The following is a 20,733-nucleotide window of genomic DNA, read 5'->3' on the forward strand; positions in this document are numbered from 1 at the left end:
TTAATCAGTGTTGTGAGCCCCATCTCTGGTCTAGATGACTTCTAAGGTCCCTTCCGACTTACAATGTAAGATTCTGTTGAGTATTACCGAGTTCACAGTGCACTAAACCTTCCAGACCTTTTATAAATGAGCTCTCACCATATCCATACAGAAAGGACCCAGGGTATGCTCAAGTCTATTTGTGACACGATGATGTTTTTATCTTCTTCATTTAGAGTTAGCCACCCTTTCTCATTTAGGTGGCACTATGGATAGAGCGCCCCAGACCTAGAGTCAGAAAGACCCAAGTTCCATTCTGACCTCAAATCCACTCTGTCTCAGTTCCCTCATCTGTTAAATGGGCACACCAGTAGCACCTACATCCCAGGGTTGTTGCTAGAGAAAATATTTGTAAAGTACTTTGCAAACCTTAAAGCAATCTATAAATGCTAACCATTATTATTATTATTATTATTATTATTATTATTATCATCATCATCATTATTATATCTGATATTCCTGGGTGGGGTAGTTTTTGTTTTCTGAAGATGCCTTTTGCACAATTGCTTAGCTCATTATTTTCTAACCTAACTAGGATCCTCACAACCTGGTACCTTGGGGATTTTCACTGATAACTTTCATAAAGAACAGATATTAACAACCTGTTCATTCACATAATTTCAACTCCAATGGGATTAATTTAGAGGCAGTGGGGGGCAGCTAGGTGGCACAGTGGATAGAGCACCGGCCCTGGATTCAGGAGTACCTGAGTTTAAATCTGGCCTCAGACACTTAACACTTACTAGCTGTGTGACCCTGGGCAAGTCACTTAACCCCAATTGCCTCGCCAAAAAAAAAAAAAAAATTTAGAGGCAGTGGAATGCATTGGGAGTTACAATACCTGGGTTCAAATTCTGATTCTTCTACTTAATCCCTGTGTAACCTTTCAGCCAGTCATTTAACCTGTTTAGAAAATGAGGAAGATGTACTTATATAAAATCTGAGATTCATTCCTTTTCTTTTTCTTTCTTTTTTTTTTTTGTAAAGCAACTGGGGTTAAGTGACTTGCCCAGGGTCACACAGCTAGTAAGTGTCAAGTGTCTGAGGCTGGATTTGAACTCAGGTCCTCCTGAATTTAGGGCTAGTGCTCTATCCACTGCACCACCTAGCTGCCCCTCATTCCTTTTCTAGATCCTATGATTTGCTCTTATAATTTCTTTTCTTATCCTAGTAATATAAAAAAAGTTTCTTTAAAACATTTTAATCTATATAGCATTTGTTATTTGGTTCATTAATGCAACGGCAGTTTTAGTTTACTACTGTTAATTGAGGCACCAAATCATTAGGCTTTTGCCCACCACATTGTGCTTTCTTATCATCCATATTCCAGTTTACAGGTTGGGCTAATCCAAGCTGGAACAGCAAATCAATTAACTGTAGACTTTTCCTCTTTCATGTTTGGATTCCTTGTGCTTGGAGCCCAATTCCAATCCTTGTTTCTTCAGTGAGGAAAGGAGGAAACAGCACTGACCCCAGCATCTTGCCTTCTCCCTCTGCATCTAAGATGAAACCACAGCCTTCTCCTTCCCTTCCTCTCTCCCAACAGTCTTATACTGCTGAACATCACAAAACTCCTGCAGTCATCTGTGTGTGCTAGATTTCACAGAATCTCATAGCTGGGAACAACCACAGAACCCATTTAGTCCAACCTCACTCAGAATAAGAATCTATAATAATAATGCTTTAAGGTTTACTAAGTGCTTTCCAAATATTATCTCATTTGATCCTTCAAACATCCTTTCCCCAAAGTCATCACTCAGCCATTACTTGAAGATATATAGTGAGGGAAAAAACCCACTACATCCAGAGGCATTGGATAATTTTAAGTACTGGGAGGTTTTTTTCTAACATCGAACCTATATTTGCCTTTTTTTTTTCTTTTTCGTTTTTTTTTGCTTTGTTTTGTTTTTGGTTTTGTTTTTTTGTAATTTCCACTCATACTTTGTCTTGACCTCTGCACAAATATCTCATTTGATTCTCACCACAATCCTGGGAGGTAGTGCTATTATTATCCTCATTTTACAAATGAAGAAGATAGAGGTCAAGTGACTTGCCCAAGACCACACAACTGGTAAAGATCGAGGGTCGTATTTGAATTGAGGTATTCCCGATTCCAGGTCCAGCGCTCTATCTGCCGTGCGGGCCACCCAAAGCCACCCACGTGTGTCCCCTAAACAGATGTATGCTGGTAAATGCTTAACGACGGGTTAGGGTGGGGAACAATGAACTCAGGACACATTTTTAAGTTTATTCTATATCATAACATTTCCTCCATCACTTTCTTAAATCTAGACCATCAACGACAACAACAACAACAACACATCAAGCTCTGATTTGTAGCATTTGCCGATTTCCCAGATGTAAATGTTCACCCTGAAAATTTAACAATCGGCTCACTCAAAGCAGATCTAAATTGGCTACAATCCACCCCTGCTCTTAAGCCTTTTTTTCCCCGGAAGAGGCTAAATAAACACCTCCCCCCCCCCCCGTTCTACTTTACCTAGTCCAAAATTAGCAGCAGTTCATAATTTTTAAGGGGAGGGGGAGATAAGCATTTAAATTCCTCTTAATAATAGCTAGCATTTATCTCCTGATAATAGATAGCATTTATTAAACACGTAATAATAATAATAATATGGCCAGCATTTATATATCACCTTCTGATAATAGCATTTATTGTGCTCATAATAATAATTAATAATAATATGCTAGCATTTATATAAGTGCCTTCTATGTGGCAGACACAATGTTAAGTGCTGTACAGATATCTCAGCTGTGGGAATGGAAGAGAGAGCAGAGATGGACCGCTTATTATAAGTTTGACTGGTATCTTAGGTGTAACTTTTGGAAAGTCCCTTAAATAGTCTATTTGAGCAAGCTCTTTCCCGCACCACACTCGGCAGACACATCCTCACCGAAAAAGATTTTTAAAATAAAAAACAAAACTCTCTCCTGGCTACAGGGGGCGCTGTCTGCGGAGGCTTCGTCCGGCAGCCCGGCGTCTCCGCAGCCCCGCCCTAACCCCCCCTTTCCCGACTCGCCGCGGCGATGCGCATGTGCGGCTTCGCGGATTGGCCGCGCGCGGGAGCCGTCGTGCCGGTGGCGGGTCCCGGCGGCGGGAGGAGCGGCCGCGGGGCTGGCTAGCTGGCTGGCTGGCAGGCAGCGGGCGGGCGGGCGGAAAGATGGCGGCGGCGGCGGGCGCGGGCTCTGGGCTGCCGGGGCCAGTGGCGCAGGGCTTGAAAGAGGCGCTGGTGGAGACGCTCACGGGGATCCTGTCCCCGGTGCAGGAGGTGCGGGCGGCCGCCGAGGAGCAGATTAAGGTGCTGGAGGTGACGGAGGGTGAGTGAGGCCGGCGGAGCCCGCCCGCCCGCCTGCCTCGGGAGGGGCCCGGCGCGGGGCGTGCGGGACTCCCGGGAGGCGGGCCGCCCGCCTGCGGAGGGAAGCGAGCGGACTCCGAGGGGCGGCTGGCGGGGCGAGCCCGGCCGGGGCTGGCGCTGCTCCGGCCGCGGGAGCTGAAGCGCAGGGACAAGCGATGGGCGATGGCCCCCGAGCCCCGGCGGAGGAAATGAAAGAAGTTGCCCCCGTGCCGGTCCCCATCCCCGCCCTCGGTGTGCTCCTGGAGCTGCAGCCCCCTCCGGCCCGGCTCCCTGCCTGTGGAATTGCCCCTTTTATCGATTACACGCTTGTTTCTGAGGAGCCCGATCCTGGGAGCCCCCCTGCTCCCTCCCGCCCTCCCCCCTGGGGCTTTTGGACACCCCTTCACTGCCCCTAAAAAGCCTTTCGGCCGAGGGTGAGAGGCGCAGAACTTAAAAATAGCTCCAGTCCAAATGCGAGGATTAAAACGAGGGGTTGAGATTGTCTGTTAATTTCCCATCGCCTGTTTCCATTGTGCCTGCCACCAGGATATCTGGCCCGTTTGACAAAGGAGCGTTTGGAGCTTGAAACAATACACAGGAGGAGGGGGTGGAAATCTCTCGAGTCTAACTTTGAGAGTGTGGTGGATTTAATGTTGAAAGACCTAGCTGTACAAAGGACTACATCTAGTGTAGCATCTCTTCCAGAATCAGGACAGAGGATTCCCATGAGTTCTTTATAAGAATCTAATACTAAGAAAAGTCTCTTTCCAGCTCTTAGCAGAAGTCTCCTGAGAAAGGACCAGCACGTGTAAATAGGGGAGAAGTTAGGCATTCATCTATGGAATCTTTATAATGGATCCCATACTAGATCGATAAGCGGTGTAAGTAGCACCCATTCTAGGTTTCAACCTGAGTTTTTCATAGGAATTGAATCTAGAGTGGGAGGACTCCTTGAAACATTTTATTAGTTCAGTATCTGTTTGCTATCCTGACTGGAGGGACTATCAATCAAAGAGAAAGAGAAGGCCTTTAAGTTTGTTGCTAGTACACTTAGAAAAGGAGGAATTGCAGTTTCAGTATATCATCGAAACTAGTGCCTTAAGCATTCTTTCCATTGGTTTGTTGTTTGGGGGTTTCTGTAGGTCATTTCTCTCTGTTGGTATTGGGGAAGGTGGTGTGATTTGGATTCCGCTGCTTAAAAGACAATTGAAATTAATTTCCGAGATAAGAGCTATTCTTACATGAAATGTCAAACCCAAGGGAAAGAGAACAAAATTTGTTGGGTTGCAGATTACCAGTTATAGTACCGGGGGCAGCTAAGTGGTGCGGTGGATAAAGCATTGGCCCTGGATTCAGGAGGACCTGAGTTCAAAGCTGGCCTCAGACACTTAACACTTACTAGCTGTGTGACCCTGGGCAAGTCACTTAATCCCCATTGCCTCTCAAAACAAAACAAAACAAAACAAAAAAAACGAGTTATAGTACCATAGATTGATCTGGAGGAGGAAAACAGCTCCCCCAGTCAAAATTCCTGCCATGACAGTCCTGTATTTGCAAAGCAAAGGGACTTCATCAATTTTAGGGCCAGGTTCCTATTGATCAGAACAGATCCCTCTATGAATGACTTTTCTGTTGTTTGCAGTGCCCTGTGTATGACCTTGACAGCTTCTCCCCATTATTTTAAAATACCCAACATTTCCATTGTAGCCTTAATCTGACCAACTTTGGCAAAATGTCCTTGATTTTATTTGAAGAGAATTGCTCATAAGCTACCAGGTTCATTTTCAAGCATTAGTCCTCCACTTCCTTTGTCTTTGGTACTTGGAAACAAAACTCAAATGTCTTCAGAACTTAGTAACTGATCGGTGCCCCTGGTGGGTTATAATACTAAAGTTATTTTCTGTATAACTTGATAAGACTATGCTTTGACAAAAGTGTTGGTCTTATATAAAGTGACCTATTACTGTTGTGTCTAGTAGTGTAGTATATGGCTTAGATGTTCAGACTGCCTGGAGAGGTGGTACAGGTTGCTGGAGCTTGTGTTCTTTTGGGAGCTGCTGTTAAAATTGATTCTGTTTGTTGAAAGTCCTTCTGAAATTATCCTTCAGACTCAGAGACAAGAAGGCTAATTCTGCTCTTGTCATTGTTCTTCTTGTACCATTCCTTGGAATGAACACTGTGGTGGTGGAAGAACTGTACTGTCTTTCTTAAGACTTATGATCCTGTCTCTCCTTTCCCAACCCTAGTGGCTTTGGAGCAAGCTCTAGTTGCCATATGGCCCAGACAGACCTCAGAGTAAGACTACTCTAGGCTGGTTTTGTAATTGACTGATCTGTTCAACCTAGGCCAAGACGCTCTTACCTTTGTGTCATTGCCCTCTTTTGAGGAAGCAGATAGCACCTGACTGCCTAAAGCTAGGATTTAGCCAGGTTGGAGGGGTGGCTGAAGAAAGGGGATCAAAGATCCTATTTCTTCTATCAATCAACTAAAGGTCTGAAGTGAGAAACAGTTCTCAAATAATATTCCTCTGAAGATGCTTCACAGTGCTATTATTCTATCATTATAACTCACAAGGACTCTTGCTTCTGTCTTCTACCCTGAAAAATTGGTAAACAGCCTCCCTTAGACCTTTAAGCGATTTTGTGATATAATCTAGAAAGTACCGTGGAAGTTCAGTTCCTTTGATATTTTTCAACCTCTTCAGTCCCCCCCCTCCCTCCAACTTCTTAGGTCAAGTGAAAACCCAGAATAGGGCTCTCTCTGGTTGTTTTCAACTCCTTTGCCCCTGCTTTTCCCCTCCCAGCTTTAAGCCTTGTTCAGACCCTCATCAACTCTTGCTTAAGACTCTTATGATAGCTTCCTACTTAGACTCCTGGCTTTCACCCTCTCCTCTTGCCAATCTACCCTCCATGTAATGGGCAAAATAATCTTAGGACATAAGTCTATTATCACTTTCCTTGCTTAAGAACCTTCAGTGGCTCCTTACTGCCTCTAGAATAGCTTTAAAAGTGCTCACAATATGACTTCATCCTACCATTCTGGGCTTGGTTTTTTTCTCCGTGTTCCTTTCTTTTATGTGCCTTCCAGTACTTCACTAAGAGGCAGTGTGGTGTGTTAGTTGGGGCACTGGACTTGGAGTTTGGAAGACCTGGATTCAGATCCCAATTCAAGGTCTTACTAGCAGTGAGTCATACAGTTAGCATCTCTGTGCCTGTTTACTCATTGATAAAATGAGGGAAGTTACATTCTAAGGCCCCTTCTGTCTCTAAATCTGTGAACCTGTGATTGTGCAGTCCCCATTTTAGTCAGTGACCTACTTAATGTTTTCCTGACTCAGCACTCTTATCTCCCACCTCCATTCCTTTGCAGAGACTGCCTCCTATGCCCTCTTTTTCCATCAAAGCTTAACTCATGCCATCTCCTGTGGGAAGCTTTTCCTGATCCCTTTCGTTGTTGGTGTTCTCTCTCCCCAAATTAATTGTAGATTTATTTGTGCATGTGTTGTAACTTTCATTGTAAGCTCCTTGAGGAAGGGCATTTATTTGCTATCCTATCTTTGTATTCCTAGCACCTAGTGCAGTGCCTTCCACATGCTTACATGTGTTTACATGTTTTTTAGATTAAATTCCGTGAAAACACTTCCCAGGGAATGCAAAGTATATTCTGCTCTTTTAACCTGCCACCTGACATTTTCAGGAAAACTGCTTCCCTACAATTGCCCCATTTTCCAGAGTGGGAAAAGTTGAGCTAGTTCCAGAGTCCTCCAAGCTGAGCTAGTTCATATATGGCAGTGATAGCTGTTCCAGCCTACTTTACCATGTCTACTTTGAGCCAGCTTCACAACCCACCAAGGGAGTTTGCTCCATCAATCTGGTATCCTGGGAGGATTGTATTGAGCTGGGAGATGTGCTGCTCAGTTCTTTTATTTCCTTGACTTGAAGAAGGCCAACTAGATCAGTCTAAGTATTTCAGTTCAAGTCTGTTGAACAGAATGAATCAGAGAAGGCAATACTGCTGGCAGCCTCATTCTTCACTTTGACCTAAGAGTTCAGTGGGTCCTGTGCTGTACAGAAACTTGACAGATATACTTCCTGCACAAACAGCTTTCCTAAGAGCAATGAAGCTTAATGGAAATTAGGAGTTCCTCAGAAAACACAAAATACTTCCACAGCTATGGTTGCTTTTGTCTTAATTGCATGCTAGATAGCTGTGGATGCTGAGAGATTGTGAACTCCCAAAGTTTCTTAACTAGACTCAAGTTTAATGTTCTCCAAGAGACTATGTTGACTCTTCTGCTTTGTTAGCAAGGTTGGGAAGATACCATCCCCTCTGTTTTGGGTGTGTGGCAGCTGCTTCCTTGTAGATCTTAATTTATTCCTATCCTGTTTTTTCTGTCCTTCCTCCAAGGCTACCATCACAACAGAATGGAATGGGTAGCCTTTCTTGTCATAGCAAACATTGATCCTCTAGACCAGAGGAGCATAGCCTTCTTATATAGATTGATCGTCACTTCCTTATTTCTCTTGGTTATTCCTTCTATCAGAAATGTTGTAGCATTTTCCTCATGATCTGTTGGTCATTTCTGTCTTGATTCCCTATTAGTCATCTGCCCCTAATGCTTCACAAGGATAAATTCTCTCTTTCCTCCCCCTGTAATATCTACCACTGTAATACTGGGGGCTAGGGAGGGGGTGGAAATAGCTCTCCCTCACTTCTCCTGGCTCTTATTTGGTGCCCAAGTTATTGCAGTATTGATTTCCCCATCTTAGCTGCCTAGAGAGATGATCCTGCCGGTTGAGCGTTTGCTTTCTGGTTTTCATGGGCACTTTTCTGGCTCTCTTGCAGTGTAGCGTAAGCATTGTCCTCCTGCGAAGGGAGCCCCTCAAGGATCCAGACGCACTCCTGGGCATGTGGCGGGCACTGAGCCGAGCGGAAGGCGGCCGCGCTCGGAGAAAGGCCAGTGGTGGAGTTTTCTTTTTCCTTTCAGCTGTGGTTTTGTGGTGCCCCTGCTTACCGCCCCCCCCGGGAAAGATGGGTCCACTCTAGAGCTCTGCTTAGCGCTCCCCCAGCCCTTCTTCCCTCATCCAAACCCCCATGCAATTTTCCGGCCCTGTAGCTTACTAAGTCCTGATTGTCAGGGGCTGCCTAGTCTTGTGTCTGACAGACTCTCTGAACTTGTCCTCTGCCCTGTCCTCTTCCATTCTCTCCTTTGCCCTTTCAATGGAATGTGTTTGCCAGGTAGGGGTGAAAGGAGAGAAGTGGGAACATGGATGACAAGACTGGCTAGAGAGAGATTAAAGAGACAAGGGCTTTGAGAGATGACAAAGGACGCTGTTAAAAGGGAGGCAGGAAATGAGATTGGAAGAAAGGTCAGTGTGCGCCGATGAAAGGCGTAAATGAAGCCTAGGGTCAGTGTGGAGATCCAGACTAACAGATTGGTGCTAGCCTCATTTCACCCTGGCAGAATTTACCCAAAATCACTGAGTTCCTTAATCATTTGTTGTAGTCTGTATACCCTAAAAGGATAACTCTATACTACCCAATTGGGAATGTTCTCTTTTAATCCAATAACTTGGTACAATTCAAACCCCATTCTCATCCATTAGTAGAGCAGACAGCCATGTATACCAGCCCTGGATATGGCCCCCTTGCCCAGGGGTCCCAGAGGCACTCTGGTGCCCTTTTTCAGATGAATACAGCCTAGTGCACTTCTTTCTACAGTTAACTTTAGTTGTATCAGTCCTTCTACAAAACCCTATCTATATTATCTCTGTTTAGTCAACATCTGTAAGCTGTATTTTATCTCTTTAACAGGAGTCACTAGCGAGCAGCAACGTCTATATTGGTCACTGTGTGTGTGTGTGTGTGTGTGTGTGTGTGTGTGTGTGTGTGTGTGTGTGTGTGTGTGTGTGTGTGTGTGTGTGTGAGAGAGAGAGAGAGAGAAAGAGAGAGAGAATTGGGGTTAAGTGACTTGCCTAGGGTCACACAGCTAGTAAGTGTAAAGTTGTCTGAGGCTGGATTTGAACTCAGGTACTCCTGAATCCACGGTGCTCTATCCACTGCACCACCTAGCTGCCCCTTATTGGTCACTTTTGAAATGGAAAAGTAGCTTAAAATATTGAATATATGCCTGGTTTCATCATTAAAAGAATTTGATGTTTAAAGTCTCAGTGCCTGTTTTGTTACGCAAAGCTGAGAAGGCACCAAAAAGATTAACTATGTAACAATACTGATAGTACATAGTTAGAGAATACTTTGTAATTCCCAAGCATTCTACTTGTGATAACACAATGAGGTTATATACTACTTATCCTCATTGTATTGATAAGCCATCTCAAGTACATAGCTGTAAAATGCCATGAACACAGTCAGTGTTTAATAAATGTTTGTTGCGTTGAATTGGAGTAGCAAAGCCAAGGCATCAGACTTTTACTTCCAGTGTGCTGAAAAGCACACCAAGCTATAATGCTATAGGAAATAATTCTTCCTTAGAGCCCTGTGCCTGCAAAACTAGTCACTAGGATTCATTTAGTTACTTAGAAGTACTATAGTAGAATGTTCACTCACTGGACCACAATCAGAAAGATCTGGATTCAGATCCTACCTGACATGTTCAAGTTGTGTGAACCTGGGCAGATTACTCAATCTCTCTTGTCCTTATTTTCCTCATCTATAAAATGGAAATAATAATATTGAGATGGGAGTTATCCTTGAATCAGTTGTATGTACAATCAGCCCATCTGCTTATCAGAATTAAGATCATATTTAGTTTGTGGGTTTGTTTTTTTGTTTTTGTTGTTTTTTTAAGAAGAAAACAATGAGAAAATAATATGGCATAGAAGTGAAAACACAACCCTGAATTTTTTAAACAGGTAATTGAAATTAAAAATTGGAATTGGACAATAGAAATTAATTACATCAGTGATGATTATAACAATTTTATCTATTTTAACTAATGTAAATGAATGGCCACAGTGAAAACAAAAGATCCCAGAAAACACCAAACACCTAACTTACTCCCAAATGGAGAGAGATGACTGCAAAGGGCAATACCAGGTTAAACTATAAACCCATTGACAAAATCTTACAAATAGGGGTAATGAATGAGTATAAGCAGTATTATCTCTTAAAATAGAATAGAGGGTAAAATAGATTTAAAGAGAGTTTAGCTAGGTATCCAGCTAAGCAAAATCATCACCAATTGGCATTGAGGTCTGAGAATGAAAAGAGGACTATATGGAAAAGATTTGCAGAAATTGTTTTAACAAACTTTTTTCATCATCAGAGACAGTTGGAATCACTACACTTAGACTCCATTTACACATTCCTAATTGTACTAAAGAGGACAAAAAGGGGAAAGCATCTGGAATGAACCAAATAGAGAGGTGGGGAGCTCCATGCTGGAAGTGGCACAATTATAGGGCATTAAGGGACTGATATACAGGGTAGCTAGAGGGAAAAAAAGATAACAACGGCAGAGAAAAAAATTTATTTTTATTAATACCAAAAAAAGGTAGCCAAAAGACTTACCAGTAGCTTCCTTTCTGTGTACCTACTTTCCCATCTAAACAAAATCTTTATGGGAGTGATCTACAGAAGTCACTAGTATCAGGAAATAAACAGACTTTCACAAGTAATATTCAATAATGGACAGCATCTTTACTATTTCACAACTAACCAAATGATAGAGAGAATTTATGATCACAATGTGTTTACTGCTTGGTGATCACAAAAAAAAAGTGTTTGATTTGATAGAACAGAATGCTGCCATATAGGTACTTTTTCAACAAAGTGTCTCCCATCCACATATCAAAATCATTCAAGACACCTTGGAAGATACAACAGAAATAACTGTTATTTTTGTTCAGAAGGCCCTCTGATAAACAGGGGAGAAAATAAGAGATGCATCACAGACTCCAAATCAAAGAGGGGATTCCCTATGAATGATGAGGTCCTCTATTTGTTCCTATTTAGTGATGACATGGCCCTAATTGCATCGAGCCCTAGAACATTACAGAGCCTTCTGGAAGAGATCTGTAATCACTCAGATTGGGTTATCCATCCATATAGGAAACACCAAGTGGATGAAGAATACCTGTGACCCTGAAACATATGAAGATGTATTTCAACATACATCTGGATAGATACCCTATTGAATTTCTCCATCAGAAGAGGAAAAAATAAACCAGGAGGAGTGTAGGCAGGATTGTCATGAGAATATTTGATTTTTTTACTGATCCCAGTTCTTTCCATAAAAGCAAGGGCTCGTTTAAAAAATACTAACATTGTAAGACATACAATACACCTGCCCCCAAAGACTTAAGAATGAATATCTCACAGAGGACAATGAAGAGGCAAGGCTCATAATAAGTGTAAAGAGGGTGCAACATCAAACCAGAAGGAGCTCTGAAGAACAGAAATAAGGAACCTCTTCCAAAAATGATATATAAGTGACAATGTGTTGCCTGGTGGTAGGAACAAGAGGTAGACAGCCAGAGTGCTGCACTGGTACAACATCAGCAAAAAGTGAGGGAGGCCTTTGGCATGTTGTTTGGACCCCGTTGTGGCAAACTTGTTGGGGGATTTGGACAAGAATAGCACAGGTTGGGCAGGAATGAATGGATTGCCGTCTGCATGGTTGGAGGGAACTCCCAAATCCTTAAGATTAGAGACCCATTGAAATATATATTTTATTATTCTGTGGCAACTGATAGTCCAATAGTTGTTACGTATTGGCTGGAGAGGTTAATTTGATTTGGGATGAAGGAAAAAGTAATGGGAAAATTGAATTTGCCTTTGTTTATATTGACTGACTCTCCCACTTACCCCTTTGACAAGAATTTATATCATTTAATTGTCTTAGGTTTCTAAATAATTTTTTTATTCTTTCTTGGGGTGTTGAAGCCTCTGTGAAGTCAGTGCTGTTCCCCCTTGCCCCCTTTTCTAGATATGAATAATGGTGGGGGGGGGTTGTCTTTTCCAAATATTCTTCTCATAGAATTCAAAATAGAGAGTAATGTTACACCTTTTAATAGTCTTGTTTCCTATATATAATTCATTGATATTTTAAAGCAAATACAAGGAAAACCTAATTGATGCCTAAGTTTTGGGGGATACGTATTATTATTTTCCAAGTTAAGCTTTTCATTACTGTTGCAACATAGCCTCTTGCTGACTATCAGTGACTTGTTTCTCATCACCTCACTGGAGTCCCTGTGATATGGGAAGCAACAGGGCTACCAAAAGTTAAAGTCCGAACATTAGACATTGCTCCAAGTGCTTTATGCATCCCTAAGATAATTGTTGTACCCTTGGATACGGCTATTCCCATAATCACTTGGACTTGACCTTTTCTAGTGAGTGGATTCCTGGGGGAAGAAAGACTTGATTAAAACCCTAGATATGCTCAGATAGCTTAAGAGGTATTTCTGGGCTGGGGTAGGAACTACTAAGCAAGTCTGTGATGTCAGTCTGTTTCCTGTTCTAGACTGCTTTCCTCTGTTTAGATCCAGCACAGTCAGATATAAGTGGGTGGTTTGCTCTTCTTCCCACGAGGCCTCCTTGTTATCCTCTTAAACAGTGTCATGCCTCTGTGTTCATCTGGGAGTATAGTCCTTCTCACTTGGTCAAAGGTCTTCACCCTCTGCTCAGGGAGATCAGTTTCCAACCAAACAAGTCTCAAGTAGTGAGATTTCCTGACATCACTCCTTTGTAGCCTCCCTTCCTTCCTACTGAAAGTTTTGTTTTTCCCAAAATGTTCACGAATTTGTTTTGTCCTCAAATTTCTTTTGGGCAGATGTTTTTATGCTTACCATAGTTCTCATTTTCTCAAAAACAAGTCTAATCGTTACAATAAAGGTCCCAAGAAATTGTGCCACTTCCAAAATCATTAAAACCTGAGTTGTTTGGCCATACTAAAAGGGCTGAGATCTAGATGGATCATCTCATGAACTATTTCATTTTGCAAGAGATCACATCAAGGCAAACCAAAAATGTGCAGATATACCTAACTACACATTTAGGACCAAACCTATGCAAAACTGATTTTTTAAAATCAATGAATCTATGAAATTAGTGTCTCTTTTGATACTCAGTATAAAAGAAGTGTAGAAGCCATTAAAAATACCTATTCTTTTGGATGGATTTCATAGCTGTTTGTTTAGGTATCCCATTTTTCTTATGCTCAAATTGACTTTAACATTTGGTATCTGGGGACTCTTCCTAAATTGTATTCAATTCAGCTGATTAGAATCTTTTTCCAAATGTCTGTCAAAGATAGACATTCAAATATGCCTGAAATCTTCCTCAGGTAAGTTTGCTTATGGATGGCATATAGCTGACACCTCTCAACTAGACATGTAAATGTGTAGACTACATTGACCAGATTATCTCTAGGAAATATAATGAATTTCAGAAGCATCAGGAATAATTCTTCCAGTTGTTTTTTTTTTCTTTTTTGTGATCTCATCATCTAGTAAATACTGGAAAAGGAGTCTGGCTTCTTTAACAACTCAGATTTCTTTCTCTTGTGGTATTCTTGCTTTTTAAAAAATGCCTTCTTCCTGCCAAAGTGAGATGATTGGTACCATAGGAATGCAGTTGTAGCTGTTAAGTTTTTAACCATAGATCTCAGCACTCTAGCTAGTCTTGGTATAGTAATCTAGTTACTTGAGACACTTATATCAAATGTTGCAACAAGAGGAGGTAGAGTCATTTTAATAAAGACATTTTTCTAATGCCTAGTTCATTTGAATACATAGGCCAGCATCATCCAGTGGTGGTTTTTGTGCTTAATCCTTAATTTTAGCTATATGGACAGAAACTGATCAAGGGACTTTAAGGGCCTAGTTGGAATCAATCAGCCCTCGGGCTTCCTATTCCTACTAAAGGCTTTCTAGGTCTGAAAGGCTGCCTGCCCTTAGTTCTTGGTCATTCACCTTGAAATTGTGTTGAGTTTTTCCTCATCTTTCTCTGCCCTCCAGACAATTCAGTATTTGATAATTGTCTCTTTGCCCATGTGAATTAATTCTGTATTTGAGTTTGGGGATAGCACCAAAGGACTCATGCACAAAACACAAACTGAAAATGGTTGGATTTGTTATAGCACTTCTATTTTTATGACCAAGCTCGTTAAATCTACTTATCCCTCAGTTCTAAACCAGAGCTGTATGCCCAGAGCTTATTCCTGACAGTCATCTGATCTCTGGTGACACCCATGTGTGTAGTTAGCTCCTGGACTCTGTTTAGGGTGATCTTATAGTCAGAAATATTTATTAGCTTAGGAGAGGTATGGCCAGGTGTGCAGTGGTAGAAGAGCTTATTGGCACCACTCAAAGGTGATTTCCCCCTGCTTTTCTCAGCCTGAAGAGTGTGTCTAAGCAGCAGATTGGCCCCCCCTAAAAAGCAGTGGCTGAGGGCAGCTAGGTGGTGCAGTGGATAAAACACCAGCCCTGGATGCAGGAGGACCTGAGTTCAAATCTGGCCTCAGACACTTGACACTTACTAGCTGTGTGACCCTGGGCAAGTCACTTAACCCTCAATGCCCTGCAAAAAAAAAAGGCAGTGGCTGAACTTTTTACTGAAATCCTTTTTGTCACCACCACAGTTAACTTTCAGTAAGTTGTCCGGTCATTTCTTGTCTACTCTTAGACTAATGATAAGCTTTTTTTCCTTTCAGAATTTGGAGTTCACTTAGCAGAGCTGACTGTGGATCCACAGGGCGCATTAGCCATTCGTCAGGTAAACCTAGAGTGGTTTTCTTTTTCTCAGTGATTGAGCCTTCTCATGGAAAAAGAGAAAGTACAAGGCTGACTTTACTAATATCTGGGGAATTCAGTTGTTCTGGGCAGACATCTGGTTAATGTGTTTGAAGTAAGAGGGAGGGTCTGTTCCCTTTGTATTTCATCCAAACCCTCTTCCTGTGGAGTGAATTAGCTTGTTTCCTTTCCAGTTGGCATCAGTCATCTTGAAACAGTATGTGGAAACCCACTGGTGTGCCCAGTCAGAGAAATTCAGGCCTCCTGAAACTACGGAAAGGGTCAGTAGATTTATTACATTTGTCCGCTTGGGGAGTTATTTGGGACTTTCTGTTTTGCGGGATCAGGGTGTAAAATCCTTTTATACCCTGCAAAGATTTGGAGGGACTTGGTACTTGGGAGGAAGGGGTTGTTCCATTGGGAAGAATATTGTTGTGACTTACATATCAAATATCTGAATAGGTTGTTTAATAAACTCATCGAGAGCTTTCTCCCAGACATGTTATATGCCATGTAGCATATAAAATACATTCTCCGTAGTTCAAGATTTGCTCAACATAACTTGGATAAATCACATAGGGCTAGGTCTAAAGGGAGGGTATTTCCTGCAGGCAAAAGTTGTTATCCGGGAGCTGCTGCCCAATGGGCTGAGGGAATCAATTAGCAAGGTCCGTTCCAGTGTGGCCTATGCAGTGTCAGCCATTGCGCATTGGGACTGGCCAGAGGCCTGGCCCCAACTCTTTAACCTGCTGATGGAGATGTTGGTGAGCGGAGATCTGAATGCTGTTCATGGAGCCATGCGGGTACTGACAGGTACTAAATGCTTCTGCCTAAGCAAGGACTTGTTCACATTTTCCAAATCAGACAGAAGTATTTGTCCAGGGACCTGTGGAAGCAATCACCAACCATTTCTCTGAGATTCCCTCTCAATACCTGCCCCAGATCTCGCCACTCTTTCTGGGCTATTGGGCTCCTGTTCATCTCCCTTCCTAGCGTAACTGAGATAGAGAAGCATCCCATTGCCCCTTAGTTCAGCCAACACAAGTTTGGAATTTTTCAGAGGAACTCTTAATAGCAAAGAGAAATCAAGTCAAGTATGTATAGAAACCAGCAGATTTACAGAGTACAGATCTTTCATCCTAACTTTGAGATCACTCTTCCTTTAGTACTTTTTAATCACTTCAACCCTGTCTACAATGAATGCCTAAGAAAGAAACTTTTAAACCAAGGTAGACTTGAACTGTGGAACCTCGGTCTTACCCTCTGTCTCTATTTTATCATCAGTATGAGAAAGATTTAGAGTTCATGAATTCTCCAGTTTGGTTTTTTCCCCAGCTGAAAATGCCATGCTTTCAGAAGGGTAGAGTTCTCTCTTTCCAGGAACTTTTGTCAGGTATTGTCTATAAGAAAAATGGACTCACTTCTGACCAGTCATCTCCTCCAGAGGGACCCTCTCCTGCTTGGTCTCACTTGGTCTCACCAGAAGACTTCCTTACTTAACTGGCCCCAGGAATTCTTCCCTTGAGTTCAGGCCATCTTGCATTGACAGAGAAGATGTCTCTTGGGGGGGGGGGGGAGCGGCGTTGAGGCTATTGGGATTGGGGTTAAGTGACTTGCCCAGGGTCACACAGGTAGTAGGTAGTAAGTGTCAAGTGTCTGAGGCCAGATTTGAACTCAGGTCCTCCTGACTCCAGGGCTCGTGCTCTATCCACTGCACGACCTAGCTGCCCCAAGAAGATGTCTCTTTATCCCCTCTCTTGAACATCAGGCCCTTGGAAGATCTAACCTCTTTGCTTGCCATTAGCCACTAGGTATTTACTTGCTAATGCTGACCTTTGATTGAGCAGAGCCTTTTTAACACTTGTCTAAGTTGGCATCTGGGTTTAATCTCCCTAGTGGCTATGGGGCCTTGATGATTAGCATTTCCCCTTGAGTTCATTATGTATCATGTGAAGTTCTTGATATCCAGAAGCAGACGTTTCATTGCTCCTTGTTTCAAAACCTCTATCTCCCTTTTGAATTGGATACTGAATCCTTATTTCTTGTCTGAGATCACTGAAATCTCTTCTCATTTGCAGAACTGAGATAACTGATGGACCTCGAGCCTTTCCCAACTCAGGTTATCAGTTCTTTCATTACTCTAGGTTCCCTTTCAGAATACTGTCTCTGCAGCTTAAGTATCTTCGACATAAATTTACAATAATAGGCCATGCTATTCCCTAATTGAGGAAGACAGTTAATTCCTCATTGACTCCCAACACCAAGCTTACTCTCTCCCCATCAGCCCAAGAGAAGAGAGAGGAAGTTGTGTACTTGAGCTGCAGCTGAGTTTGAAGAAGCCCCGTTATTGTTAACTGAGAATAATATCTTCCATATCTTAAATATGGATATCTTCCATAAAATCATTTTGTTCTCAGCAATCCAGAGAAAATTGCCATAGTACACTGAGTCTAGTTGTAACAGAGAAACTAACCAGTGTGGTGAGTTGGAAAGAACTTGAAATTAGAAAGTCCTCCCACTTCTGTCATTTAGCTGCTGTGGGATTTGGGACACCTGACTCTCTTATGCTTAGTTTCCTTACCTATAAAATAGAATGAAAATATTTATATTACCTCCTTGACAGCTTGGCTAAGGAATAAGTGAGATTATACATTTGAAAATGCTTTGTAGGTTATAATGTGATAGAAGAATATAAGTCATTGCTGCTGTGATTCTAAAACAACTTCTATGCCCCAAGCAGCTGTTCTCCTAAAATATCTAAATGCTGTACTTCAGTAATACAAGAGACTCGGGCATGCATGTACACGGTGTGGAAGAGAGACCATGGCAATGAGAACATTATCATTTTCTAAAAGACTTGGTGATAATGCCCCATAACCCCTCTGGGGCCATTTAACAATTTTTTCTACTTTTTACATATAGAACTGAGTTTTAGGGCCAGTAGAAATTTGCTCATTACCACAGAGCAATTGGAACTCTTAATTGCTTTTAATTTCCAAACAAGTTAGGAGATGGGGTTGTTACAAATGTTCCATCCTACTGAATTACTGTATCAGGTTAGTCTAGGTGATTTAGGCAAGTTACCTTTCTGAGCTTCAGGCTTTTCATCCTTAAAATTACATTAAAATACTAACTTTCAGAGATGGTTGTGGGAGATGGCAAAACACTCCATAAAAACAGGAACTGCTGATGAACTAGATCATGCTTTGTCTTCTTATTAAAGTGCAAATCATAAGCCTGCCTGAGATAACATAAGAAACTCAGTCCTGAATCTTTGACCCTAATGCCATGGACCTTGGTACTTGCCCAGCATTAGTAAACTGTGGTAACTTTGAAAATTTGACCTTTTATTTCTAAATCATACGTCTTATTTGAGAAACATCCAAACGACTTAATCTCCCACCCCTCCTCCTTCTTCCTCCCTTCACTGCATCATCAGTTACTTGATACATCAAGGCCTGGTCAAGTGAGAAGACCTGTCTTAGAATAGACCTATCTTTCATCATGATTCCACAACTTAATAATATGGAATCCATAGTGCTTTGTGTTATTTTCGTGTGCTTTGATTGCACTTGGGACAGAGATGACCTGTTTTTCCCCAAAGGCTTATTTAAATGACATTCTTCAGATTTCTCCACCCCCCTGTCAGAATTCCCTTTCTGCTCCAGGTAGCAGTAACATTTGCCTTCCAGGCAAACAAATGTCATCTATTATCAGTGTAATGAACATAGTAGAGTTCGAGGCCAAGCAAATCAGCATACACTAAGCCAAATGGACCAAAACATCATGCCCAGAGGAAGTGTTATCAAAGGGGCAACTATTAACTAAGATTTTAGCAAAAGAGGATGTGTCTCAGGAAGTGCAGTGGTGCCCCACATGTTTCCAACAAAGACTTCTGTGGCATCTCTTATGGCTTTCTTTGCAGTATTTGTGTGAAAGATTTTTTTCTTCTTAATCTCTCACAGAAGAGTTCTTTTACTTCTTCACTGTCATCTTTTCCTTCTCATAAAAATAACTGCAATCTGCTTCTTCCCTGCCTAGAATAAGCCCACTGCTCCCTAGTTCTCCCTTCCAAAAACCACACCAATGTCTTTTCTGGCATTTTATGGCTCTGGGGACAATAGTTGGGGCAACAATAACACTCTTTTCCTTCTAGAATTCACTCGGGAAGTAACAGATACCCAAATGCCACTTGTTGCTCCTGTTATTCTCCCAGAGATGTATAAGATCTTCACCATGGCAGAGGTATGGAAGCTACTTAGCCCCTTCCTGTGGTTAGCAGAAAGATAGCCAGCATTGGAGGCTGTGGAGTCATTTCCAGCTACATGTCTCCAAATCACAATTATAAACCCATTATTTTACTACAGACTACCACTGAATGTGGCTGGACCTGCCAGAGCAGAACCTGAATAATAGATTCACTGTAAGTGCCAGGGTTTGCCCTGGTCAGAATTGAGAAATAGACCAAGTTTGTCTTCAGTCTCCTTTCTAACTCCTGGCATCCCATCCTCCATCTTCCCCAGGGGACGCTGAGATTTCCATATTCTCGTAGTGCTTTTATCTCAGCTAGCTGTTAAAAGGAAATCAATCTGATTCAATTCATTCGTACTAAAATATCTTAATAGAAAGCTGGTACAGGCTTTCACAGTAGTCTTTGCATTGAAAAAGATGACCCTACAAGCCCAAAAGAATGAATGTTTAATGGTAGGACTTAAGGCACTAAGACAACACAGCAATGTTTTGTACCAGGTGTGCCTTCCTGGTGCTGCCCAAAGTTCAGCTCTGCCTACTTGACCTATGTATGATGCCAATTACTAGTGTTGTCTTGATGTTATCTTTTCTATATTCTAAGCCATAAGATGCAGAGTCCTGGACAACAGAAAGGTGCTCCTAGTTTTTCTCTCCCGAATCTTTCTTTTTCTCTGTATGATCATTGTCATAGCTCTAAGTGACCTAGTCTAAGTCAATCTAGAATGGGTTAAATATCCAGAATAATTCACGGTGCTTCCACTAACATTGATGCACACACCTTCACAGACACACCCAGGCTCATGATGGGTTACTTAATAGTGTGTTATCTCTTTCAGGTTTATGGCATTCGAACGCGTTCCCGTGCTGTGGAGATTTTTACCACCTGTGCTCATATGATCTGTAACATGGAAGAGTTGGAAAAGGTGGGTGAGACTTTGAGGTGACCATGACATATAAGCCTAGTATGTCACACAAAACCATATTATTTTTAGAGGTTTTGGGGGGTGGGTGTGTGTGTGTGTGTGTGTGTGTGTGTGTGTGTGTGTGTGTGTGTGTGTGTGTGTGTGTGTGTGTGTTTTAGCTATTCCTTCCTAAGCCTATTTGATAGCATTAACATCAAACGTTTTGTCATATAGATTTTCCATTTTAACTAAAATTTGCATTTGCTGATAGTTGTTTCCTTTACTTTCATCCAGTTTTCAGTCACCTAGGCCTAGTGGCCTGTTGTCATCTTCTTGCCTCCCTTCACTGTATCATCAGTTCCTTGTGGCACCTGTCTGAAGCCAGAATAAGTGAGGGCATTGATCCCTTCGTTTTTAGGAGTCCCTCTC

General features: G+C 42.1%; 1 protein-coding gene across 2 annotated transcripts in view; it reads left to right on the forward strand.

The window, feature by feature from the left end:
• Positions 1 to 3,209: 3,209 nt before the first annotated feature.
• The window catches only part of IPO9 (importin 9), a 34,740-nt gene continuing 17,216 nt past the window's right edge, over positions 3,210 to 20,733 (forward strand). Inside the window, exons 1-6 of one of the 2 annotated variants that reach the window (XM_044005090.1) lie at positions 3,210 to 3,378; positions 15,073 to 15,134; positions 15,346 to 15,432; positions 15,763 to 15,964; positions 19,308 to 19,396; positions 20,239 to 20,325. In XM_044005090.1, coding sequence (XP_043861025.1) covers positions 3,222 to 3,378; positions 15,073 to 15,134; positions 15,346 to 15,432; positions 15,763 to 15,964; positions 19,308 to 19,396; positions 20,239 to 20,325 — 684 coding nt within the window. In that variant the 5' untranslated portion in view covers positions 3,210 to 3,221. Of the gene's footprint in view, positions 3,379 to 8,245; positions 8,352 to 15,072; positions 15,135 to 15,345; positions 15,433 to 15,762; positions 15,965 to 19,307; positions 19,397 to 20,238; positions 20,326 to 20,733 lie in introns of those variants that run through there. The other variant, XM_044005091.1, reaches the window with a different exon arrangement.

The sequence above is a fragment of the Dromiciops gliroides genome, chromosome 4, assembly GCF_019393635.1.
Source record: "Dromiciops gliroides isolate mDroGli1 chromosome 4, mDroGli1.pri, whole genome shotgun sequence".
NCBI lineage: Eukaryota > Metazoa > Chordata > Mammalia > Microbiotheria > Microbiotheriidae > Dromiciops > Dromiciops gliroides.